The sequence below is a fragment of the Balaenoptera borealis genome, assembly GCF_965194805.1.
Source record: "Balaenoptera borealis genome assembly, chromosome: 12".
Taxonomy (NCBI): Eukaryota; Metazoa; Chordata; class Mammalia; order Artiodactyla; family Balaenopteridae; genus Balaenoptera; species Balaenoptera borealis.
Window position 1 is genome coordinate 45,830,001 of NC_138869.1, and position 22,101 is coordinate 45,852,101.

The following is a 22,101-nucleotide window of genomic DNA, read 5'->3' on the forward strand; positions in this document are numbered from 1 at the left end:
TGATGGTTCCACGAGGACACAGAGGAGGCAGTTATACATCCATCACAAGTCCCCCTAACACTCCTCTGCCTTTTGCCCTCCTCTCTCTTCCCCCTTCCACATGGGCTCCAGCCAAGCCCCTTAGGCCTCTTCGCCTGCATCTCTTCTCCCAAAACTTCAAAAACAAGCCCAGGCATTAGCTAAACTGAGACCATCTCTTCCTCTTCAAGCGTACTTCTGGTATGAGAAGCCCTTCATTTACCTCCAACCTGTTTTCTAAATATTCCAAATTAAGTCAGACCGTTTCATCTCTGACTGTAAACCCAAGGATTCTGATGGAGCAGGGGAGGAAGAATGACATTCCAGTAGGATCCACAGTAGATGTTTGAGCCTCTAGTGACTGTATCTTCCTTGACACGTTTGCTGGAGTCTACAGATTGTTCTCAGACGGAGGCCTGCAAGACGTCCACCCACTTTAGGCCTCCCTCTGTGGGGTGACATTCTCAAATGTTTTGTATTCTTTGAGAGACATAAGTGAAGGTTATGTGTAGAGTAGGATTGGGTGACATTTTCTGCCCTGTTGCTGCTTTTGTCAGCCATCCATGAGGCCTGTATTTGGAGTTAGGCTAACAGCTCTTTATTTCTATTTTATCTACATTTTCCAGCTCCGAACATCTCTGGGAAAGGGAAGAGCATTTATTCGCTACTCCTTGGTGCACCAGAGGTTGGCCGACACCTTACAGCAGTGCTTCATGAACACCAAAGTGACCAGGTAAATACATGACAGTGCTGGGCTTTACCCCACACCATTCAGAAATGACCCAAAGTCCCCTCATTAATAATAACGATACTACTTATAAGTCAGACAGATAAAGACAAATATCATATGATGTCACTTATATGTGGAATCTAAAAAACAGTGTGAAGGAGCGTATTTATGAAACAGAAACAGACTCACAGACATAGAAAACAAACTTATGGTTACCAGAGGGGGAAGGGGGAGAGGAGTAAATTGGGAGTATGGGATTAACAGCTGCACACTACCATATATAAAATAAACAAAGATTTACTGTATAGCATAGGGAACTATATTCAATATCTTATAATAAGCTATAATGGAAAAGAATCGAAAAAAAAGAATATAGATATGTACATATATATATGTGTAACCAAATCACTTTGCTGTACACCTGAAACTAACACAATATTGTAAATCAACTAGACTTCAGTTAAAAAAAAAATGGTGATGCTACTTTTAATACACAAGATGGAAGCCATCAATGTCCAATGATGGGGGGCTGTTAAATTACAGCAAATTAGGGCTTCCCTGGTGGCACAATGGTTAAGAATCTGCCTGCCAATTCAGGGGACACGGGTTCGAGTCTTTGTCTGGGAAGATCCCACATGCCGCAGAGCAGCTAAGCCTGTGTGCCACAACTACTGAACCTGCGCTCTAGAGCTCACAAGCCACAACTACTGAAGCCTGCATGCGTAGAGCCCATGCTCCACAATAAGAGAAGCCACTGCAATGACAAGCTCGTGCACCACAACGAAGAGTAGCCCCTACTCGCCGCAACTAGAGAAAGCCGTGCACAGCAACAAAGACCCAGTGCAACCAAAAAGAAAACATAATAAATAAATAAATAAATAAATTTATTTTTAAAAATTACAGCAAATTATTTTAAATGGCATAGCAAGGCATCATTTAAAATTACAGTAAGGTATACCAAAACCTGAGATGAATTACCATATTTTAGTATACATTACCACCCTTTTGCTAATATACATATGATTTAAGTAGCGCCATGACAGTCCAGGTTAGACTGTATAGGGTTAAAGGAGGAACTAATTATGTAAGTCTTGACGGCTGCCCAAGAGTGAGGAGGAGGTGGTCTTCTCCCCTCCCCACTTTTTCTTGGATTATAAGAATGTAGCCTACTCTGTTCTTGGGGCCGCTGCGCTGCCTTGCCTGCCCACTTGTATCTCTCACAAGTTTCCTATGCTAATAAACTCACTCTTTGCCTGCCAAATAAATAAATAAATAAAATTGCAATAAGGAAGTCTATATAGCAACAAGGAAAATAACAATATAATAATGAAAAAGAATGCAAATCTTACCTATCCTAATGGCAACAATGAAATTACAAAAAATATATAAAAGAATTAGAAAGTATATGAGAACATGGGGAGGCGGAGTCAAGAGGACGGTGTGGGAAGATGCAGAGTTAGCGTCTCCCCACAACTAGGGCACCTGCCGGCCGCTGGTGGGGGACTCTGATGCCCAAAGAGACGGGAGGAAACCCCAGAGTGAACCGGTAGGACGTAGGGGGACTGAAGGGGGAGGAGAAGTGGAGGCCAGACAGGATCAGTGCGCCTGAGGCCAGGGAGATCAGGAGAGGTAGGCAGGAGGGACTCTCCGGGAAGAGCGGGAGAGGAGTGGAGGGCGATCGCCTGGCCCACTCGGGCTGGGGAGCCTTCTGAGTTCCCAAGCCGATCCCCTGCCCTCCAAGGCCCCCTCTAGGCCGTGTGGGTCCTTGGGGGCATAGGAGGGAGGCCGGGGAGATCAGGAGAGGCAGGTGGGAGGGGCCACCCCGGAGGAGCGGAGGACATTTTCCCTGCCCACTTGAGTCCAGGAAGCCCACTGGGTGTCCAGGAAGCCCGCTGGGCTCCCAGGTGAGGTCCCCTGCCCTCTGAGACCAGGGGTGGGGAGCACGCCTGGGCCCCTTCTGTTCCTTGAGCCTAAGCCCCACACCCCACAGCCCCCAGGGTGTTTTCCAGCCCTGTGGGTCCTGAGCATTGGCCCCGCCCACCACCCAAACCTCACCCTTGCTTAGGCCCCACCCTCCACAGGCAAGGCCGTTTCCCCCCGTTTTTTAAATTTTTATTTATTTTTTTTCTTTTCCCTCCTCCTCTTTTTTACTATTGTGGTAGTAATGTACCTTCTGGTTGTTGATTCATCTATATTTTTATTTTTATATTCTTCCTAGCATATCTGTTAGTTTCCTGGTCTAATTTTATTTTTTACTTTGTTATTGTTGTACGTTTCTTTCTTTTCCTGCTGCCCCAGGCAGCTTGCGGGATCTTGGTTCATGAGCCCAGGGTTGGGCCGAAGCTCCTGCGGTGGGAGCTCCAAGTCTGAACCACTGGACTAACAGAACCTCAGACCCCAGGGAATATTCTTTGGAGTGAGGTCTCACGGAGCTCCTCATCTCAGCACCAAGACCCAGCACTACCCAATAGCCTACAAACCCTAGTGTTAGAAGCCTCAGGCCAAACAACCAGTAAGACAGGAACACAATCCCACTCATTAAAAAAAAAAAAAGGAAAATGAGATGGCAAAAAAATATGTCACAAATGAAGGAGCAAGGCAAAAACCTACAAGACCAAATAAATGAAGAGGAAATAGGCAATCTACCTGAAAAAGAATTCAGGGTAATGAGAGTAAAGATGATCCAGAATCTCGGAAATAGAATGGAGGCATGGATTGAGAAAATACAAGAAGTATTTAACAAAGACCTAGAAGAACTAAAGAGCAAACAGAGATGAACAACACAATAACTGAAATTAAAAATACACTAGAAGGAATCAATAACAGAATAACTGAGGCAGAAGAACGAATAAGTGAGCTGAAAGACAAAATGGTGGAAATAGCTGCTGAGGAGCAGAATAAAGAAAAAAGAATGAAAAGAATTGAAGGCAATCTCAGAGACCTCTGGGACAAAACTAAGAGCACCAGCATTCAAATTATAGGGGTCCTAGAAGAAGAAGAGGAAAAGGGTATGAGAAAATATTTGAAGAGATTATAGTTGAAAACTTCCCTAACATGGGAAAGGAAATAGTCACCCAAGTCCAGGAAGCACAGAGAGTCCCATACAGGATAAACCCTAGGAAAAACACACCAAGACACATATTAATCAAACTAACAAAAATTAAATTCAAAGAAAAAATATTAAAAGCAGCAGGGAAAAACAAAAAATAACATACAAAGGAATCCCCATAAGGTTATCAGCTGATTTTTCAGCAGAAACTCTGCAAGCCAGAAGGGAGTGGCAGGATATACTTAAAGTGATGAAAGAGAAAAACCTACAACCAAGATTACTCTACCCAGCAAGGATCTCATTCAGATACGATGCCGAAGTCAAAAGCTTTTCAGACAAGCAAAAGCTAAGAGAATTCAGCACCACCAAACCAGCTCTATAACAAATGCTAAAGAAACTTCTCTAAGCGGGAAACACAAGAGAAGAAAAAGGCCCACAAAAACAAACCCAAAACAATTAAGAAAATGGTAATAGGAACATACATATCGATAATGTAAATGGATTAAATGCCCCAACCAAAAGACACAGACTGGCTGAATGGATTCAAAAACAAGACCCATATATATGCTGTCTACAAGAGACCCACTTCAGACCTAGGGACACATACAGACTGAAAGTGAGGGGATGGAAAAAGATATTCCATGCAGATGGAAATCAAAAGAAAGCTGGAGCAACAATACTCATATCAGATAAAATAGACTTTCAAATGAAGAATGTTACAAGAGACAAGGAAGGACACAACATAATGATCAAGGGATCAATCCAAGAAGAAGATATAACAATTATAAATGTTTATACACCCAACATAGGAGCACCTCAATACATAAGGCAAATGCTAAAAACCATGAAAGGAGAAATCGACAGTAACACAATAATAGTAGGGGACTTTAACACCCCACTTACACCAATGGACAGATCATCCAGACAGAAAATAAATAAGGAAACATAAGCTTTAAATGGCACAAAAGACCAGATAGATCTAATTAATATTTATAGAACATTCCACCCAAAAGTGGCAGAATATACTTTCTTCTCAAGTGCACATGGAACATTCTCCAGGATAGATCACATCTTGGGGCAGAAATCGAGCCTCAGAAAATTTAAGAAAATTGAAATTGTATCAAGCATCTTTTCTGACCACAATGCTATGAGATTGGAAATGAATTACAGGAAAAAAACTGGAAAAAACACAAATACATGGAGGCTGAACAGTGCAGTGCTAAATAACCAAGACATCACTGAAGAAATCAAAGAAGAAATTAAAAAATACATAGAAACAAATGACAATGAAAACACAATGACCCAAAATCTATGGGATGCAGCAAAAGCCGTTCTAAGAGGGAAGTTTATAGCAATACAGTGTCACCTCAAGAAACAAGAAAAATATCAAATAAACAATCTAACCCTACACTTAAAACAACTAGAGAAAGAAGAATGAAGAAAACCCAAAGTCAGTAGAAGGAAGGAAATCATAAAGATCAGAGCAGAAATAAATAGAAACAAAGAAAACAATAGCAAAGATCAATAAAAGTAAAAGCTGGGGCTTCCCTGGTGGCGTAGTGGTTGAGAATCTGCCTGCCAATGCAGGGGACACGGGTTCGAGCCCTGGTTTGGGAAGATCCCACATGCCGCGGAGCAACTAAGCCCGTGAGCCACAACTACTGAGCCTGTGCGTCTGGAGCCTGTGCTCCGCAACGGGAGAGGCTGCGACAATGAGAGGCCCGCGCACCGCGATGAAGAGTGGCCCCCCACTCGCTGCAACTGGAGAAAGCCCTCGCAAAAAAACGAAGACCCAACACAGGCAAAAATAAATAAATAAATAAATTTATTAAAAAAAAAAAAAGAACCACTGTACTGGTCATGGTGAAATTTAAAAAAAATAAAATAAAATAAAAGTAAAAGCTGGTTCTTTGAGAAGATAAACAAAATTGATAAACCCTTAGCCAGACTCATCAAGAAAAAAAGGGAGAGGTCGCAAATCAATAAAATTAAAAATGAAAAAGGAGAAATCACAGCTGACACTGCAGAAACACAAAGGATTATAAGAGACTACCAGAAACAACTATATGCCAATAAAATGGACAACCACGAAGAAATGGACAAATTCTTGGAAAGGTACAATTTTCCAAGACTGAACCAGGAAGAATTAGAAAATATAAACAAACCTATCACAAGTAATGAAATTGAAACCATAATTAAAAATCTTCCAACAAACAAAGGTCCAGGACCAGATGGCTTCACAGGCAAATGCTATCAAACATTTAGAAAAGAGCTAACACCGATCCTTCTCAGACTCTTCAAAAAAATTGCAGGGGGAGAAACACTCCCAAATTCATTCTATGAAGCCACCATCACCCTGATACCAAAACCAGAAAAAGATATCGCAAAAAAAGAAAATTATAGACCAATATCACTGATGAACATAGATGCAAAAATCCTGAACCAAATACTAGGAAACAGAATCCAACAGCACATTAAAAGGATCATACACCACGATCAAGTGAGATTTATCCCAGGGATGCAAGGATTCTTCAGTATACGCAAACCAGTCAATGTGATACACCACATTAACAAATCAAGGAATAAAAACCATATGATCATCTCAATAGATGCAGAAAAAGCTTTTGACAAAATTCAACACCCATTTATGATAAAAACCCTCCAGAAAATGGGCATAGAGGGAACCTAACTCAACATAATAAAGGCCATATATGACAAACCCACAGCAAGCATCATACTCAATGGTGAAAAACTGAAAGCATTTCCTCTAAGATCAGGAACAAGACAAGGATGTCCACTCTCACCACTGTTATTCAACATAGTTTTGGAAGTCCTAGCCACAGCAATCAGAGAAGAAAAAGAAATAAAAGGAATCCAAATTGGAAAAGAAGTAGTAAAACTGTCACTGTTTGCTGATGACATGATACTATACATAGAAAATCCTAAAGATGCCACCAGAAAACTACTAGAGCTAATCAATGAATTTGGTAAAGTAGCAGGATACAAAATTAATGCACAGAAATCTCTGGCATTCCTATACACCAACAACGAAAAATCAGAAAGAGAAATTAAGGAAACACTCCCACTTACCATTGCAACAAAAAGAATAAAATACCTAGGAAAAAACCTACTTAAGGAGGCAAAAGACTTGTACTCAGAAAACTATAAAACACTGATGAAAGAAGTCAAAGATGACATAAACAGATGGAATATACCATGTTCTTGGATTGGAAGAATCAATATTGTGAAAATGACTATACTACCCAAAGCAATCTACAGATTCAGTGCAATCCCTATCAAACTACCAGTGGCATTCTTCACAGAATTAGAACAAAAAATTTTACAATTCGTATGGAAACACAAAAGACCCTGAATAGCCAAAGCAATCTTGAGAAAGAAAAACGGAGCTGGAGGAATCAGGCTCCCCGACTTCAAACTATACCACAAAGCTACAGTAATCAAGACAGTACGGTACTGGCACAAAAACAGAATATAGATCAATGGTACAGGATAGGTAGCCCAGAGATAAACCCACGCTCATATGGGCACCTAATTTATGACAAAGGAGGCAAGAACATACAATGGAGAAAAGACAGCCTCTTTAATAAGTGGTGCTGAGAAAACTGGACAGCTAATGTAAAAGAATGAAATTAGAACACTCCCTAACACCATACACAAAAATAAACTCCAAATGGATTAAAGACTTAAATGTAAGACCAGGCACTATAAAACTCTTAGAGGAAAACATAGGAAAAACACTTGTTGACATAAACCACAGCAAGATCTTTTTTGACCCACCTCCTAGAGTAATGGAAATAAAAACAAAAATAAACAAATGGGACTTAATTAACCTTAAAATCTTTTGCACAGCAAAGGAAACCATAAACAAGACGAGAAGACAACCCTCAGAATGGGAGAAAATATTTGCAAATGAAACAACGGACAAAGGATTAATCTCCAAAATATACAAACAGCTCATGGAGCTCAATATCAAAAAAACAAACAACCCAATCCAAAAATGGGCAGAAGACCTAAATAGACATTTCACCAAGGAAGACATACAGATGGCCAAGAGGCACATGAAAAGATGCTCAACATCACTAATTATTAGAGAAATGCAAATGAAAACTACAATGAGGTATCCCCTCACGCCGGTTAGAATGGCCATTATCAAAAAATCTAGAAACAATAAATCCTGGAAAGGGTGTGGTGAAAAGGGAACCCTCCTGCACTGTTGGTGTGAATGTAAATTGATATAACCACTATGGAAAACAGTATGGAGGTTCCTTAAAAAACTGAAAATAGAACTACCATATGACCCAGCAATGCCACTACTGGGCATATACCTGGAGAAAACCATAATTCAAAAAGAGACATGTACCACAGTGTTCATTGCAGCACTATTTACAATAGCCAAGACTTGGAACCAACCTAAATGTCCATCGACAGATGAATAGATAAGGAAGATGTGGCACATATATACAACGGATATTTCTCAGCCATAAAAAGAAACAAAATTGAGTTATTTGTAGTGAGGTGGATGGACCTAGAGTCTGTCATACAGAGTGAAGTAAGAAAGAGAAAAACAAATACCGTATGCTAACGCATATATATGGAATCTTAAAAAAAAAAAAATGGTACTTATGAACCTAGTTGCAGGGCAGGAATAAAGAGGTAGACATAGAAAATGGACTTGAGGACATGGGGTGGGAGGGTGAAGCTGGGGCGAAGTGAGAGTAGTATCGACATATACACACTACCGAATGTAAAATAGTTGGCTGGTGGGAAGCAGCCGCATAGAACAGGGAGATCGGCTCCGTGCTTTGCGATGTCCCTAGAGGGGTGGGATAGGGAGGATGGGAGGGAGGCTCAAGTGAGAGGGGATATGGGGACATATGTATGCATATGGTTGATTTGCTTTACTGTGCAACAGAAACTAACAGTATTGTGAAGCAATTATACTCCAATAAAGATCTATTTTAAAAAAAGTATATGAGAACATGATTTGATAAAGGATAGGATTATGTATATTTTTCTTTTTAAATTATTGTTTTTGCAGTGAACAATTTTTCAGCACTTTTCAGCATGTATTAAAGTGTATAAGGTCTCTGAAACAAGTTCAGAAGACCTCAAATAAATGTGATAAACTAAACAGTAATAATGACAACCGCAGCAGCAGTGCCTGTCTGTGTCGCACCCTGGCACGAGCAGGGACCTCCACCTGTCATCCTCCTCTCCCCTTCCCTACCACAGTCCTTGGCGCACATTGGGCAGGTAGCACTGAGCTTTCACAGGTGAGGAAAGTGAGGCTCAGAGAGGCCAAATGCCTTTCTCTGGGCCCCACTGATGCTGAGGCAGAAAGCAGGAGCTTGGGTTTAGGTCTCTGAACTAATGCCAGGTAGTTTCCTCTGGTGGATGGCAGGTCCTTGGTGCTGGCACTAATGGGCAGACCCCACTGGTCACCCTGGACCAGTGGGTTGCAGCCTTGGCCTCTCAGCAGAATCACCTGTGGGGTTTTTAACACCAACGAGCCTGGGGCCTCACCTGAGACACTGAGTCAGCACCCGCCCCATGGGTCTGGGCTCCCTGGAGATTGTGATGGGTGACCAGGTTGGGAGCCTTTGTGCCCCTAGTGCTGAAGCCTCAGCAGGAGGGGAAGGAGGAGGGAGAGGTGGGGTTGAGCGTGTAAGGCGGGGAGAGGGTGTCAGATTAGGAGCCGCAGGTCAGCTGCCAATCAGCTGAACCTCTTTGGCTCGCCCGGCACCCGTTTTCCAGCTCTGCCTCCCCTCTACCTCTGGAGTGTTCTTCCAGTTAATTAAAAGAAATACTTCTGAATAAAAGAAAAACCATTGGGGGGGAATATTTTGTTTCATTTTGTCACCTTTAAGATTGATTTGCATAAATGTGTATTTCTCTTGTATGTGCCAGGCTTTGTGAATGCATGTGAGTTGAGAACCTTTGCACATTTGATTTGAAGGTTATTTTGTTGTAATTTTTGGTGAAAACTGTCATAAACAGCTTGACTTCCAGTGTATCCCAGTTCACGGATATCAGCCAAGTAGCTCATTAAACTCATCAGTGTTGTCTTTTTAATTCTTATTGCTTCATGTGAAGTGAAACAACTACCACTTCAAAATGGAGATGTTTTGTTCCTTGGCTTTTATATTGGTGTCTGGACAGAAATTAGCAGTGAGTTCAGTGTCCTGTATTGAGTTCTCTGGAGGGGATAGAAGACAAGATTTTCTTTTAAAAAAGAAGTGTTCTTCCCCCTACAACTGCCCTTTCTTGGACAGTAATTCAGATTTAAGGTTTCTCGCATTCATTTGGAAATAGGTATGATATAAATAATAAACAAATAAGCATCTAATTCATTTCAGTAATTTCCCTGAAGAAGAGCAAGCTTATTTGAGAGTTATGTGCTCCTACAGTGAAAATCAAATTAGGGTGTATGTGTCTGTCTTTAATTAAGTTAGTCATCTGAGTTGGAATTTGATGAGGCAGAGCCTTACTGGGAGGACTGATGAAATGCACTCTTCCCTTTCTTTATGTACTCCTGTCCTTGACCCCTTTTTGTGTTTCCCTGCAGTGACTGGTACTACGCAAGGAGCCCCTTTCTGAAGCCAAAGCTGAGCTCTGACATCGTGGGCCAACTCTACGAGCTGACCGACATCCAGTTTGACCTGGCATCGAGGGGCTATGACCTGGATGCTGCCTGGCCGACGTTTGCCAGGTACCTTGAAGAATTAACTGCTTGGTTGAAAAGAGGGGAAAGAGATGTTTGAAGTTTTGAAGCTTGCCACCAGGCTACTCAAAGCAGTTTTGCTCGTGCAGTAAATTACCTGTAGCCTTGCAACTCTTACGCTTGCTAATTTTACAGACTTGGTTGAATCGTGACTAACAATAGCATCTGGAGGCTCCAACCTTAAACTAACCTAACTGGCCAGGCAGCATGAGTCAGTGGAGACGCATATGTGAAACCCAAGGTTTTCAGATGTGTTAAGGGACTTGGTGTGGGAGCGAGGGGGGAGCAAGTGGGCTTTTCCCCGATGTGTTCTCATAGATACAGTTATCATGGAGGCCAGTAAGAGAGGGAGCGAAGGCTTGTCCATGTAAGGGTTGCTGGAAAGGTTGCTTTGCTGTGTTTTCTTTTCTTACACCAGTACGGCACTCACACACCGTCCAACTGCAACCTCACAACCGTTCCAGGAGCAAGGTGCTGAGGAAACAGGCTCAGAGAATTGGAGGGATTTGCCCAGAGTCACACAGCTGGCAGGCAGCAGGGCCAGGGCCAGGGTACTAGACTTGAGTTAAACTCAAGTCCAGCATTCTTTGTTTTGTTTTGCTTTCTGTTAATAAGGTGGTGGTTTGTTTGTTTTTTCCAATTTTTGTATTTCTTATTAGGGAATTCTTTCTATGGAGGAAAAAATACTGACTATAATGGAACCCATTTGCCAACCACCAGGATTTAAGAGCTAACATTTTTGCCATGTTTACTTCATGTCATTTTTAGAACTGTTCAATTTTAAAATCATTTCAGACTTACAGAAAAGTTGTAAAAATAGTACACAGTACTCATTCACTTCGATTCCCCAGTTATCAGTATTTTACTACAAACGTTTTAATCATTCTTTCTCTCTCTCTCTCTTTTTTTTTTTCCGGCCGTGCCGCATGGCATGTGGGATCTTAGTTCCCTAACCAGGGATCGAACCTGCGCCTCCTGCAGTGGAAGCGTGGAGTCTTAACCACTGGACTGCCAGGGAATTCTTATCATACTTTATCTTTATGTAAACATGTTGGTTTATTTCCTGCATCATTTGAGAATAAGTTACAGACCCTGATTCCCCTTTACTCCTAAGTACTTCATCGTATATTTCCTAAAATCAGGGACATCCTTTCCTAAAGTCGGAGACATCTATATAACCTCAGTACAATTGTTAAAATCACAGAACATTGATACAATACTGCTGTCTAATCTACAGACTGTGTTCAAATTTTAAGAATTATGCCAGACATGTCTTTTATAATCCAGGAGCCAATCCAGGGTCACATGTCAGTGAATTGTTGGGTCTCTCTAGTCCTTGTTCATTTGGAACAGTTTCTCCTCTTTGCACAGACATTTTTGAAAAGTACAGGCCAATTATTTTGTAAAATGTTCCTTAATTTGAGTTTGTCTAGTGTTTTCTCATTATTGGATTCAGATTAAGCATTTTTGGCGGAAATACCCCAGGTGTTGTGTCCTCAGCATGTTGTACCCAGAGACGCAGGATGTTGGTTTGTTTCATTACTTGCAAGGTTAACCATGATCATTTGGTTAAGGTGGTGTTAGCCAGGTTTCTCCTAAAGTTACTGTTTCTCTGTTTGTAATTAATATGTATCTTATGGGAAGACATTTTGAGACTAGGTTTTTATCCTGTTTCTTTTAAATCTCCCTCCTGTTAGTTTTAGCGTCCGGTAAATCTTTCCTGAATCAATTACTATCATGGTTACCAGAGTAATTTTCTGACTCCATCATTCCTTCTACATTAATAGTTGGCATTCTATTGTAAGGAAGATCTTTTCCTTCTTCCCCATCTATTTATTCATTTACAGCAGCATTGACTCGTGGATTCTTATTTTATTCAATAGGTTATATTCTGTCACTGTGATTATTTCAAAGCTTAAGGTGTCTTATATTTGGCCAAAGTCCCTTCAAGCTGGTTCTTGTGGGATTTTTTTGTTATGTCTGATACCTTTTTTTTTTTTTTAAGAAATAAAATATTATAGATCCAAATAAAGCCCCACCCCGCGGCCGTCCTTTCTCCTTTTCTCCCTTTCTAGAAGTAATTACAACCCTGTAGTTGATGCATGTCATTCCCAAATATTTCTGTGTTTCACTACATGTGCCCGTAAATATTACGTATGTATAGTTGTATTTTATATATATTTTTTAAATTTGCTACACTGATTGAATCATGAGGTGGCTTTACTTTTGCAGGTTGCTTTTTTCATTCCACATTGTTTTTGAGATTTTTATCTGTGTTTGTACAGGGAGTTCTATAGATGTGGAGTAGGGCTGGCAAACCATGGCCCACAGGGCAGTGTGTAACACACCTTCATTTACCTATTGTCTATGGCTGCTTTCATGCTACAGTGGCAGAGTTGAATTGTGACAGAACCCATAAGGTTTGCAAACCGAAATATTCACTCTCTGGCCCTTTACAGAAAAGATTGCCAACCTGTGGCATAGAGTATTCCATTGTGTGAGTAAACAGTTTATCTGTTTCTCTAGTGATGCGGAGTTAGAAAGGTTCTGCTTTTTCCACCATGACGGTGCTGCCAAGAGCATCCCCACACGTCACCTTATGCACATATGTGACTGTCTTTCAGGTAGTACTGAGAAGTGCAGTTGTTGGGTTGTGGACACTAACAAGGTTTAAAATGCAGTAATTGTAGATTAAGGAGAAGATTCTGGTCATTAAGTAAAAGTGTGTTTCGTTCGCAATGACTAGTGCCATCAAATAGAACTTTCTGCAGTGAGGGAAATGTCCAGTGTGAACCAGAAGAGGTCTTCCAGCCACATTACTCGTGTAACATAACGTAAAGCAGTGACCTCAAGGCCCGAAGCACAGCGTGACCTTTATTTACCAGATTAACTGTTGCTGGTTCCTCCCTGGTAGACAAGTTATGGCTGGCATCGAAGGTTCTAGGAAAACTTAAACTAAAAACTGGGAAATACTATGTTCACTTCGTTCTTTTTTGGCAGTGAGAGCAAAGCCATCATGCTTCGACTTCAACAGCGGGGTCCAGCTGCTACGACCAACCTGAATGTGTGCTTTGGTGGAAATTGTTGGACTTTGCCCTCTTACTGGACCTGGGAGGGCACTGCCCCTACCACCACCTGGTTGCCTAGTGACAACCAAGGCCTCCCCAACTGTGTGTGTGTTTGAGTGTGTGTGTGTGTGTTTCCTGCTCTGATGCAGGCATGTCTGTTTTGTGGCCCAACAGGAGGACCCTGGGCACTGGCTCTTCTGCTTACCTATGGAGACCCCCCAGCCGAAGCTCCAGCATGAGCAGTTTGGTGAGCAGCTACCTGCAGGTAATGCCGAGAAGGCTGGGGACTCGCTCTCTGTTATGTCAACCAGGGCATGTTCTTGCCCCTCCCAGCTCAGGGGGATGTTCTCAGACGCCTGGTGTTCCAGCCCAAGCGATATAACCCCTCAGTCCTACCCACTGTTTCCTCGAGTCCAGGTTTTTACAACCAAAAGGAATTTAGGCCTTTTAAAAAATAAATTCTTTTAAAAGCTTTTTAAAGTGTTTCAGAAGAAGTGGTTTGGCACTCTGGTTAAAAGTGGCAAGGTCAAATCCTGACTGTCACTCGCCCCCTGTGTGACCCTGGGAAGGTGACCTACCCTGTCGAAACTTGACCTCTCTCATCTGTAAAATCTCATACTAGCCTGAAAGGTGGTTGTAGGGAGTAAATGAGGGCACACACGCACAGTGCTTAAGGGCTTGGCACAGGCTAGTGCTCAGTAAACGTTAGTGCGTCAGGTCAGTTTCATTAATTTTGTTAGAAATGTGAATGTATCATATAGTTTAATGGGAAAGAACACTGAAATTAATCAGCAAAGCAATATAAGACGAATCAGTATAAGAAGCATTAAGAGTAGCATTTTTACCCTATTTTGTGATTTAATTGCAACAGGAATTGTGGGTGCAGTGCAGTGGGTAAGCAGTAGTTTACATATAACATCATTTCCCTAAGAACCAGCATCCATTATGTTACCAAAGCTACAGGAGGCTGAATGGGAAAGGCAAGTTCTGAGTCTCAGTGGAGCTCACACGTGTGACGTTGCATCATATTTTAGGATGTGCTACTGACCTCCTCTGGCAGATGCTTTGAGCAAAGGGGTTCTGGTCCTTTGAATAGCTCGATAGACTAACCTTAGGTCATGTAATTGCTGTATTTTTACTTCTGTTCTCATTAAATTCTAAAGTTTTGCCAAGCAGCCATGTAGCTTCATCCCCAAGCCACCTGTTTTTCGTGTTTCCTCCCCAGACTCAGGAGATGGCCTCCCACCTTGACCTGAGCAACCCCTTAAACCACGAGGCACTGGAGGGCTTTGACGAGTTGCGGCTGGAGCTGGACCAGCTGGAGGTGCGGGAGAAGCAGCTGAAGGAGCAGATGCAGCAGCGGGACCGAGAGAACGAGGAGCTGAGGGCGGCCGTCAGCCTGCGTGGAGAGCAGCTGCAGGCAGAGAGAGAGAGGGGCCGCGCCGCCGCCGAGGACAACCTTCGCCTCGCCGGTATGGTGGCCGCGCTCCGGAAGCAGTGGGAAGTCACCCAGGCCACACAGAACACTGTGAAGGAGCTGCAGATGTGCCTGCAGGCCCTGGAGCTGGGGGCCTCGGAGAAGGAGGAGGATTACCGCTCAGCCCTGCGGCGGCTGGAGTCCCTACTGCAGCCCCTGGCTCGGGAGCTCGAGGCCACACGTGACTCCCTGGGCAGGAAGGACCAGCGCTCAGCTGATGTCCCAGACCAGCTGGGTGCAGCCGAGCAGAAGGCTGACGTGGCACTGGATGCAAAGGGGCGGCAAAAGCGCATCCCCAGTGACTCGCCCCTGGAGACTCAGGAGCTGGGGGAGAAGCTCCTGGAAAGGGAGAGCACCTGGGTCCAGGAGCTCAACAGGCAGCAGAGCACCCAGCTGGAGCAGCTGGCCAAAGAGCTGCAGCTGAAGGAGGAGGCCCGGGCCAGCCTGGAGCGCCTGGTGGAGGAGATGGCCCCGCTCCAGGAAGAGCTGTCCAGGAAGGGGCAGGAGGCAGCCCAGCTCCAGCGTCAGCTGCAGGAGTCGTTGGCCCACTTGAGCTCCCTGGAGGACGAGCTCGCGGAGGGGCGGCGGCAGGAGCAGCGGCGGCAGGAGGAGAAGGAGCTGCTGGAGCAGGAGGCCAGGTCCCTGACGCGGCAGCTGCAGCTCCTGGAGACCCAGCTGGCCCAGGTGAGCCAGCACGTGAGTGACCTGGAGGAGCAGAGGAAGCAGCTCATCCAGGACAAAGACCGCCTCAGCCAGAGGGTGGGGGCGCTGGAGCGACTCGCTGCGCAGTCCGGCCCAGAGCTGCCCGTGGCGGCTGAGGAGCGCGAGGCTCTGAGCTCCACCCTGCAGCAGGCCTGTGAGAAGCTGGAGGAGAAGCTGGAGGAGGAGCCGCGGGGCCCGTGGGAGGAACAGGTGGACGATCCCAGGATGCAAGGGGCCGGCCAGGAGAAGAAGCTCCAGCAGGCCAACAGGGAGCTGGAGAAGGAGCTGCAGAATGTGGTGGAGCGCAACCAGCTGTTGGAGGATAAGCTTCAGGCCCTGCAGGCTGACTATCAAGCGCTGCAGCAGCGCGAGGCGGCCATCCAGGGCTCCCTGGCCTCCCTGCAGTCAGAGCAGGCCAGCATCCGGCGCATGGGAGACCAGATGGAGGCAAGCCTCCTGGCTGTGAAGAAGGCCAAGGAGACCATGAGGGCCCATGTGGCTGAGAAGGAGGCTGCCCTGCAAAGCAAGGAGGCCGAATGCCAACAGCTGCGGGAGCAGGTGGAGCAGTGCCGGCAGCTAGCAGAGGCCCGGGCGGGGGAGCTCAGAGCGCTTGAGGACCGGTGCCGCCAGCAGACTCAGCTGATCGAGACCCTCACGGCAGACAAAAGCCAGCAGGGGTCCAGCACACCTCAAGACCACGCGTCCCAGGAGCTAGCAGCCCAGCTGGCCCTGTCTCAGGCGCAGCTGGAGAGCCAGCAGGGGGAGGCCCAGAGACTGCAGGCTGGGGTGCTGGACCTCCAGGCCAAGCTGCAGGCAGCCCTGGGTGACCGGGAGAAGGTGCAGAGCCAGCTGAGCGTGGCCGAGGCCGCTCTGAGGGAGCACAAGGCCCTCGTGCAGCAACTGAAGGAGCAGAACAAAGCCCTCAACAGGGCCCACGTCCAGGAGCTGCTGCAGTGCTCGGAGCGTGAAGGGGCACTGCAGGAGGAGAGGGCCGGAGAGGCCCAGCGGAGGGAGGAGGAGCTCCAAGTAGTGTGGGAGGAGCTGTCCCAGGCAAAAGGCGGCTCCGAGGAGGCTCAGCTAGAACATGCTGAGTTGCAGAAGCAGCCGCACCGGGCCAACACGGATATGGCCGAGCTCGGCATCCAGGTCTGCACGCTGACCGCGGAGAAAGAGCCGGTGGAGGGGGCGCTGGCCCACGCCATGCAAGAGCTCCAGGATGCCAAAGAGGCATCCTCCAAGGAGCTGGAGGGCCTGGAACACCAAGTGGCAGGGCTGCGGCGAGAGAAGGAGAGCTTGCAGGGGAAGCTGAAGGCAGCTGAGGAGGCAGCTGGCTCACTGCCTGGCCTGCAGGCCCAGCTGGCCCAGGCCGAGCAGCAGGCCCAGAGCATCCGGGAGACTGCACGCCAGGAGCTCGACACCCTCAAGTTCCAGCTGAGCACCGAGATCATGGACTACCAGAGCAGACTTAAGGTAACCCTCACCTTGACCGTCTGAGCTGCACCTGTCTCCTGCGGCAGGGCCTGGTGGGTCCATGAATGGTTGGGATGCACCTTCGGCCAGGTGGCACATGAGGGCCCAAGAATGTCCTGGGGGGCCCAAGCCAACATGGTCTCGTCCAGGTGTCATAGCTCACAGCATCCTTCTCCCTGCAGGAACATGTTAGGGACACAGCATTGGAGAGGGATGCTTTAACCCAGACGTCTAAATTTAAGGCCATTACAGACAAGTTTGGCCCACACAGAATTTTTTTTTAACTTAGTAGCCAACATTTCAAGAGCAGGGTGTTTATAGATTCCGTTTTTGGACTTCTTTTGAAATCTTGGGAGTTCCTAAAGCCTGTGCTCTCATTCCTACGTGGCAGCAGTCAGCAGGAGCTGGGTGGGGACTGCCCACTTTAAGGAAGCGTGCATCCTCTGCTATTTTCCTTGCACTCGTTTATGTACTTGTCCAGCCCCTTTTGGCATGTGAGTTCCTGACTGCCTCAAGTCCTGTCCCTGGATTCTCTGTCCCTTCAGGTGCCTCCTGATAGCAGAGCAGTTGTAGGAAACCAACTCAATTCATTTTCACAGAGCCCTTGGGATAGACAAGCTTATGAGAACAGTGTTTACCGTGTGTCTTGAACTGCAGAGAAAAAGGGTTAAGAGTGAGGACACAGGCAGACGTCTACGGGGCTTTGGCTTCTGATGTGTCTGTCTGCTTCTGGGTCTGTGCACTCAGACCACTCCTGACCTCTCTCTTAGGCAACTACTGCGTTCCCACAGATGTGCCTCCCACCTTGTGTCACCCCACCCCTTGCAGTTCCATGTGGCTCATACTCCACGCTTTCCTTGGCAGAAATGAAACTCTAAGTTTGGGGGCCAAGCTAAGTCTCTTGGCTTGACGGGATTGTGTTACCAGGGAAGCCCAAAGTTTATTGAGTTTGGGAGAAAAAGAGAGAGGTAGCTTGTTTTCACCCATTTGGGGGGAATGGGGCCGAGGGAGTCTCAGAACAAGGACCCCACTTTTCTGATCCCTTTCTCATCCTCTCCAGACCTCCAGTGAAGAATGCAGGAGCCTCAGGGGCCAGTTGGAGGAGCAAGGTCGGCAGCTACAGGCCGCTGAGGAGGCTGTGGGGAAGCTGAAGGTAAGCCTGGCCCCTGAGGCCCAGGGGCGGTGCTCCTGTGAGCCCTGAGCAGCGGCCGGCCCATCGTTCGCCTGGTCATTCCTCTCCCAGGGTGTGGGCCTGTCGAGGAAGGGAATGTGGCTTGGCTTTCATTGGACCATTGGAGAGGCCTCCCTGCAGGAGTTCCAGTGCCCTGGCTAAAGCTGCCGTCAGCTCAACCTTTGCAGACAACCTGAGTCTGTGTCATGGCTCTTCCACTCCCTGGACACCTGGCTAGAGCTGTCAAGTGTGTTTTTCACTGCCCCTGTGTCTTATGGAAAGGAAATAAGTCATCCCCCTCTGCAGATGTTCTCCAAATCAGTATTTCTGACGTGAGCCAGAGCAGGGGTGGGACTGAAACCCGTCTTCAGGGCAGTGACTTTTTTCAGTGACTCCTATACCCTGCCATCCCACCTCTACCCCCACCCTGGAGATTCTGATACCTGCTGCCCCTCCAGCCACCACAACCGGTTGCAGCTGATGCTTGAGGGACATAATTACAAATGGGAGTCTGTCATACTCCACACACATACTAGTTCATGGTCTCTTGAACTTAAAAACAGACAAAAGCCCCTCCTGTTAGAAGTGCGCCAGTCAGGTGGGGTGGGGAGCATGCCAGTCACTTGATGGCATCTTGCATGGGCCTCCGCAACCGAGCGTCTTCTCCCTGCTGTCCTGTTCCAGGCTGCCCAGGCCGATGCGGCGGAGAAGCTGAGCTGCACCAGCAAGCACCTTGCCGAGTGCCAGGCCGCCATGCTGAGAAAGGATGAGGAGGGGGCCGCCCTGCGCCAAGACTTGGACAGGTTAGTTACACGGTCCACCCACGCGGCCAGTGAGAGAGTCCTCAAGGGAGGGGGTGTTTGGTACAGTCATTTAGAAAGTCAACCACTCATATCAGGTTAAAGAAGCCCTTTTGCAAGAAAAGCCACAGACTCATAAAGTGTCAGAAGCATGCCACAGAGAACCTTGGCAATCTGCCTGTCACAAGCCTATAGAAGGCTGCAGAGACCCTCTCTCTTAATTCCATTGTCTTATCTCGAGCAGGGCATATTTCAGTTCAGTAACTTCATGCTTTGGTAAAACTAAAATGAAATAAAAGCTGGGAGATAATCATGGTACTACTAACAGCAGACATTTAAGTAATGCCGAAAATCTGGCAGGTACCATTTTAAATACTTGGTATTTATTTGCCCATTTAATCCTCCCAACGGTCCTGTGAGGATGGTATTATTATTTATCCCATTTCATAGATGAGGAAAACAAGGCTCAGAGGAGTGAAGTCACTTTCCCAGGGTCACACAGTGTGTAAGTGGTGATGGCAGGATTGGAACTCAGAACATTTGGCTCCAGAGTCTTTGTCTCAACAACTACCCTAAAAAATATATAGACAGATAGTTTTGTGTTTTGTTTTGTTTTGTTTTGTTTTAGGGTACTGGTGTGTGAGTATTGTGTGTGCATGTTTTCCCCCCTGTGTGTTTTGACTTGAGTTCTTCATTTCCTCTGTGAAATGAGAGGCTGCGGGGTTAGGTGTGAGGTTCTCCCAAGCTCATCTGAGAGTGAGTGAGCGAGCCAGGGAGCAGGACCGGCTTGTCTTCCTGGAGACTCTCTGGTGCCGTGTCTGTGGAGAGCACGTCGTGCTGTCACCCTTTTATCGTAATTTTTTTTTAACCTTAAAGTATGGCCCTACCTGTGTCCAACCCCAAGACCTCTTCATCTTCAGGCTTTGGGGCCACCCGGAATTGTGAGCACCAGCAGCCCACTGTCTGGTGATGGGGCCAAACTGGTCCTGTAGGGGATGCTGGGATCTGATTGCATGTGTGCTCCCAGCAAAAACAGACACACCACATTCTCCCGAGGCTTTAACTTTTCCACCCATCTCCTACCATCTGCTTCTAGGCCTGGGCCCAGGCTCAATGGGAGATCCAGACCACACTGGATGTTTAGTAACCTCAGTGTACATTTCTTCTCATCTGACTCTTCTCAGCTGACTCCTTACAGAGTTTGAATCCTATAGGACTCTGGCTGCCCTTAGCCAGGTGGTGTTCATGTGACAATTTAAGTAGAACCTCCTAAGTTGGTGGCATTTTTTTAATGCTATAACTCTGTGGGGGTGTGTGTGTCTGTGTGTACCCGAGATCATTTTGGAGGACAGTGTCTAGTAAAAAACCTCCTGACAACTTTATACTGGACATGGAAAGTCTGGATTAGATACAGATTAATTAGTCTTGCACAGCCCTCTGTTTTATTGGAGCTGTTATGAAAGCCTTGCTTTGTAAGGCATCCTTGGAAAACCACTGCCTTAGGGGACAGGTGAGCTGAAAGAGAAGTGGGCAAGGGCGGGAAGACCGTGGTTCAGCCGGCCCTTCTGCTGCAGCTTGAGGCTCCGAAGCACCCAGAACAGGATTCCTTAGGCCTCAGGGTTGTCAGGTTGAACGCTTTGCAGTGTAGATTGAGTGCCTGCTGTGTGCCCCATGCCAAACCCCATGTGTAGAGTCCCAAAGACACATGGAAGATAGGCGCTCCTCTGTGTGGTCATCTCCAGGAAGCTACGCCTCTTGTTCTTTCTCTCCTGGCTCCTTTTTCCTCTTGTGTATACCGCCATCACCAGCCCATGCACTTAACCCATTGGGCTCCTCTCAAAGCCTCAGTCTCTGCCCAAGAACCAAGTGGTGCAGAGTTTGACGCACCTGGGGTGCTCCTAGTGACCTGAGGTCAACCTCCTCTCCCAAATGTCCCTTGTATTTGTTGTGAGGGGTAGTGGTGTGTGAAGAGTTTGGGTGTGTGAGGGAAGTTTTGAAGGCTTAAGAGAGTGTACAGCCTGTGAGTGGGGCAGTGCCAGGTGGCTCCCCCCGTGAAGGGGAAAGACTGGTAGGGCAGCAGGACCCCCCATTAGAGGCCTGGGTTAGCCCAGAGGCACGGGGGAAGCTGGAAGTAGTGGGTAGTAAGGAAAACTTACTACTCCTCCACCAGGACCCAGAAGGAACTTGAAAAAGCCACGACAAAGATCCAGGAGTATTACAATAGACTCTGCCAGGAGGCGATAGACAGGGAGAAGAATGACCAGAAGATGCTTGCTGACCTGGATGACCTGAATAGAACCAAGAAGTACCTGGAGGAGCGGCTGATAGAGCTGCTCAGGTGAGTGTCAAACAAGGGGCCAGGGGCTCCCCGCAAGCTTGGCTTTTCTTTAAAGAAATGCAACTGTTCTTGAAAGGACTCTTCAAGGGAAATGGGCCCCTGTCTGCTTGTGTTCTGTTGGAAGCGCCCACACATGTGAACAGGGTCTGCTCAGGCCCTTGGCAGCCTTGCACCTGGTCCGTGTTTTCTTATTGCTATGCTGTTTTCAAAATCTCCATGTGCTCAGCCACAAGAGTGACAATCAGAGATGTTTAATATCCTCAGGGACTTCTCCATTCCCTTGTCCCTCTCTCATGAGCCCTTTTCTCCTTCTCCTCCATCCCACTCTCCCCAGCACCTGGGCCCCCAAACTCCAGTGCCTGCAGGTAGCAGACAGTGATGTAAATGTGTGAACCGGGCCAGGACGGGGGCTCTGAGAAACCGGAGGACATGGCCTGCCCTGCTCTTGCTGACTGTTGCCCCACAGGCATCAAGTCCAGGGTTGCCAGGTCACCTTACTTCTTAAGAGAAGGTGGAAATCTGGATTTTTATGTGAA

At 46.4% G+C, this 22,101-nt stretch overlaps 1 protein-coding gene across 2 annotated transcripts in view; it reads left to right on the top strand.

Annotated features, from left to right (window-relative positions):
- FYCO1 (FYVE and coiled-coil domain autophagy adaptor 1) overlaps positions 1 to 22,101 on the top strand; it is an 86,926-nt gene that overhangs the window by 18,475 nt on the left and 46,350 nt on the right. For both annotated transcript variants that reach the window (XM_082347309.1, XM_082347310.1), the window contains exons 5-11: positions 645 to 751; positions 10,384 to 10,527; positions 13,782 to 13,872; positions 14,833 to 17,256; positions 18,317 to 18,409; positions 19,112 to 19,230; positions 21,398 to 21,565. In XM_082347309.1, coding sequence (XP_082203435.1) covers positions 645 to 751; positions 10,384 to 10,527; positions 13,782 to 13,872; positions 14,833 to 17,256; positions 18,317 to 18,409; positions 19,112 to 19,230; positions 21,398 to 21,565 — 3,146 coding nt within the window. The remainder of the gene's footprint in view (positions 1 to 644; positions 752 to 10,383; positions 10,528 to 13,781; positions 13,873 to 14,832; positions 17,257 to 18,316; positions 18,410 to 19,111; positions 19,231 to 21,397; positions 21,566 to 22,101) is intronic.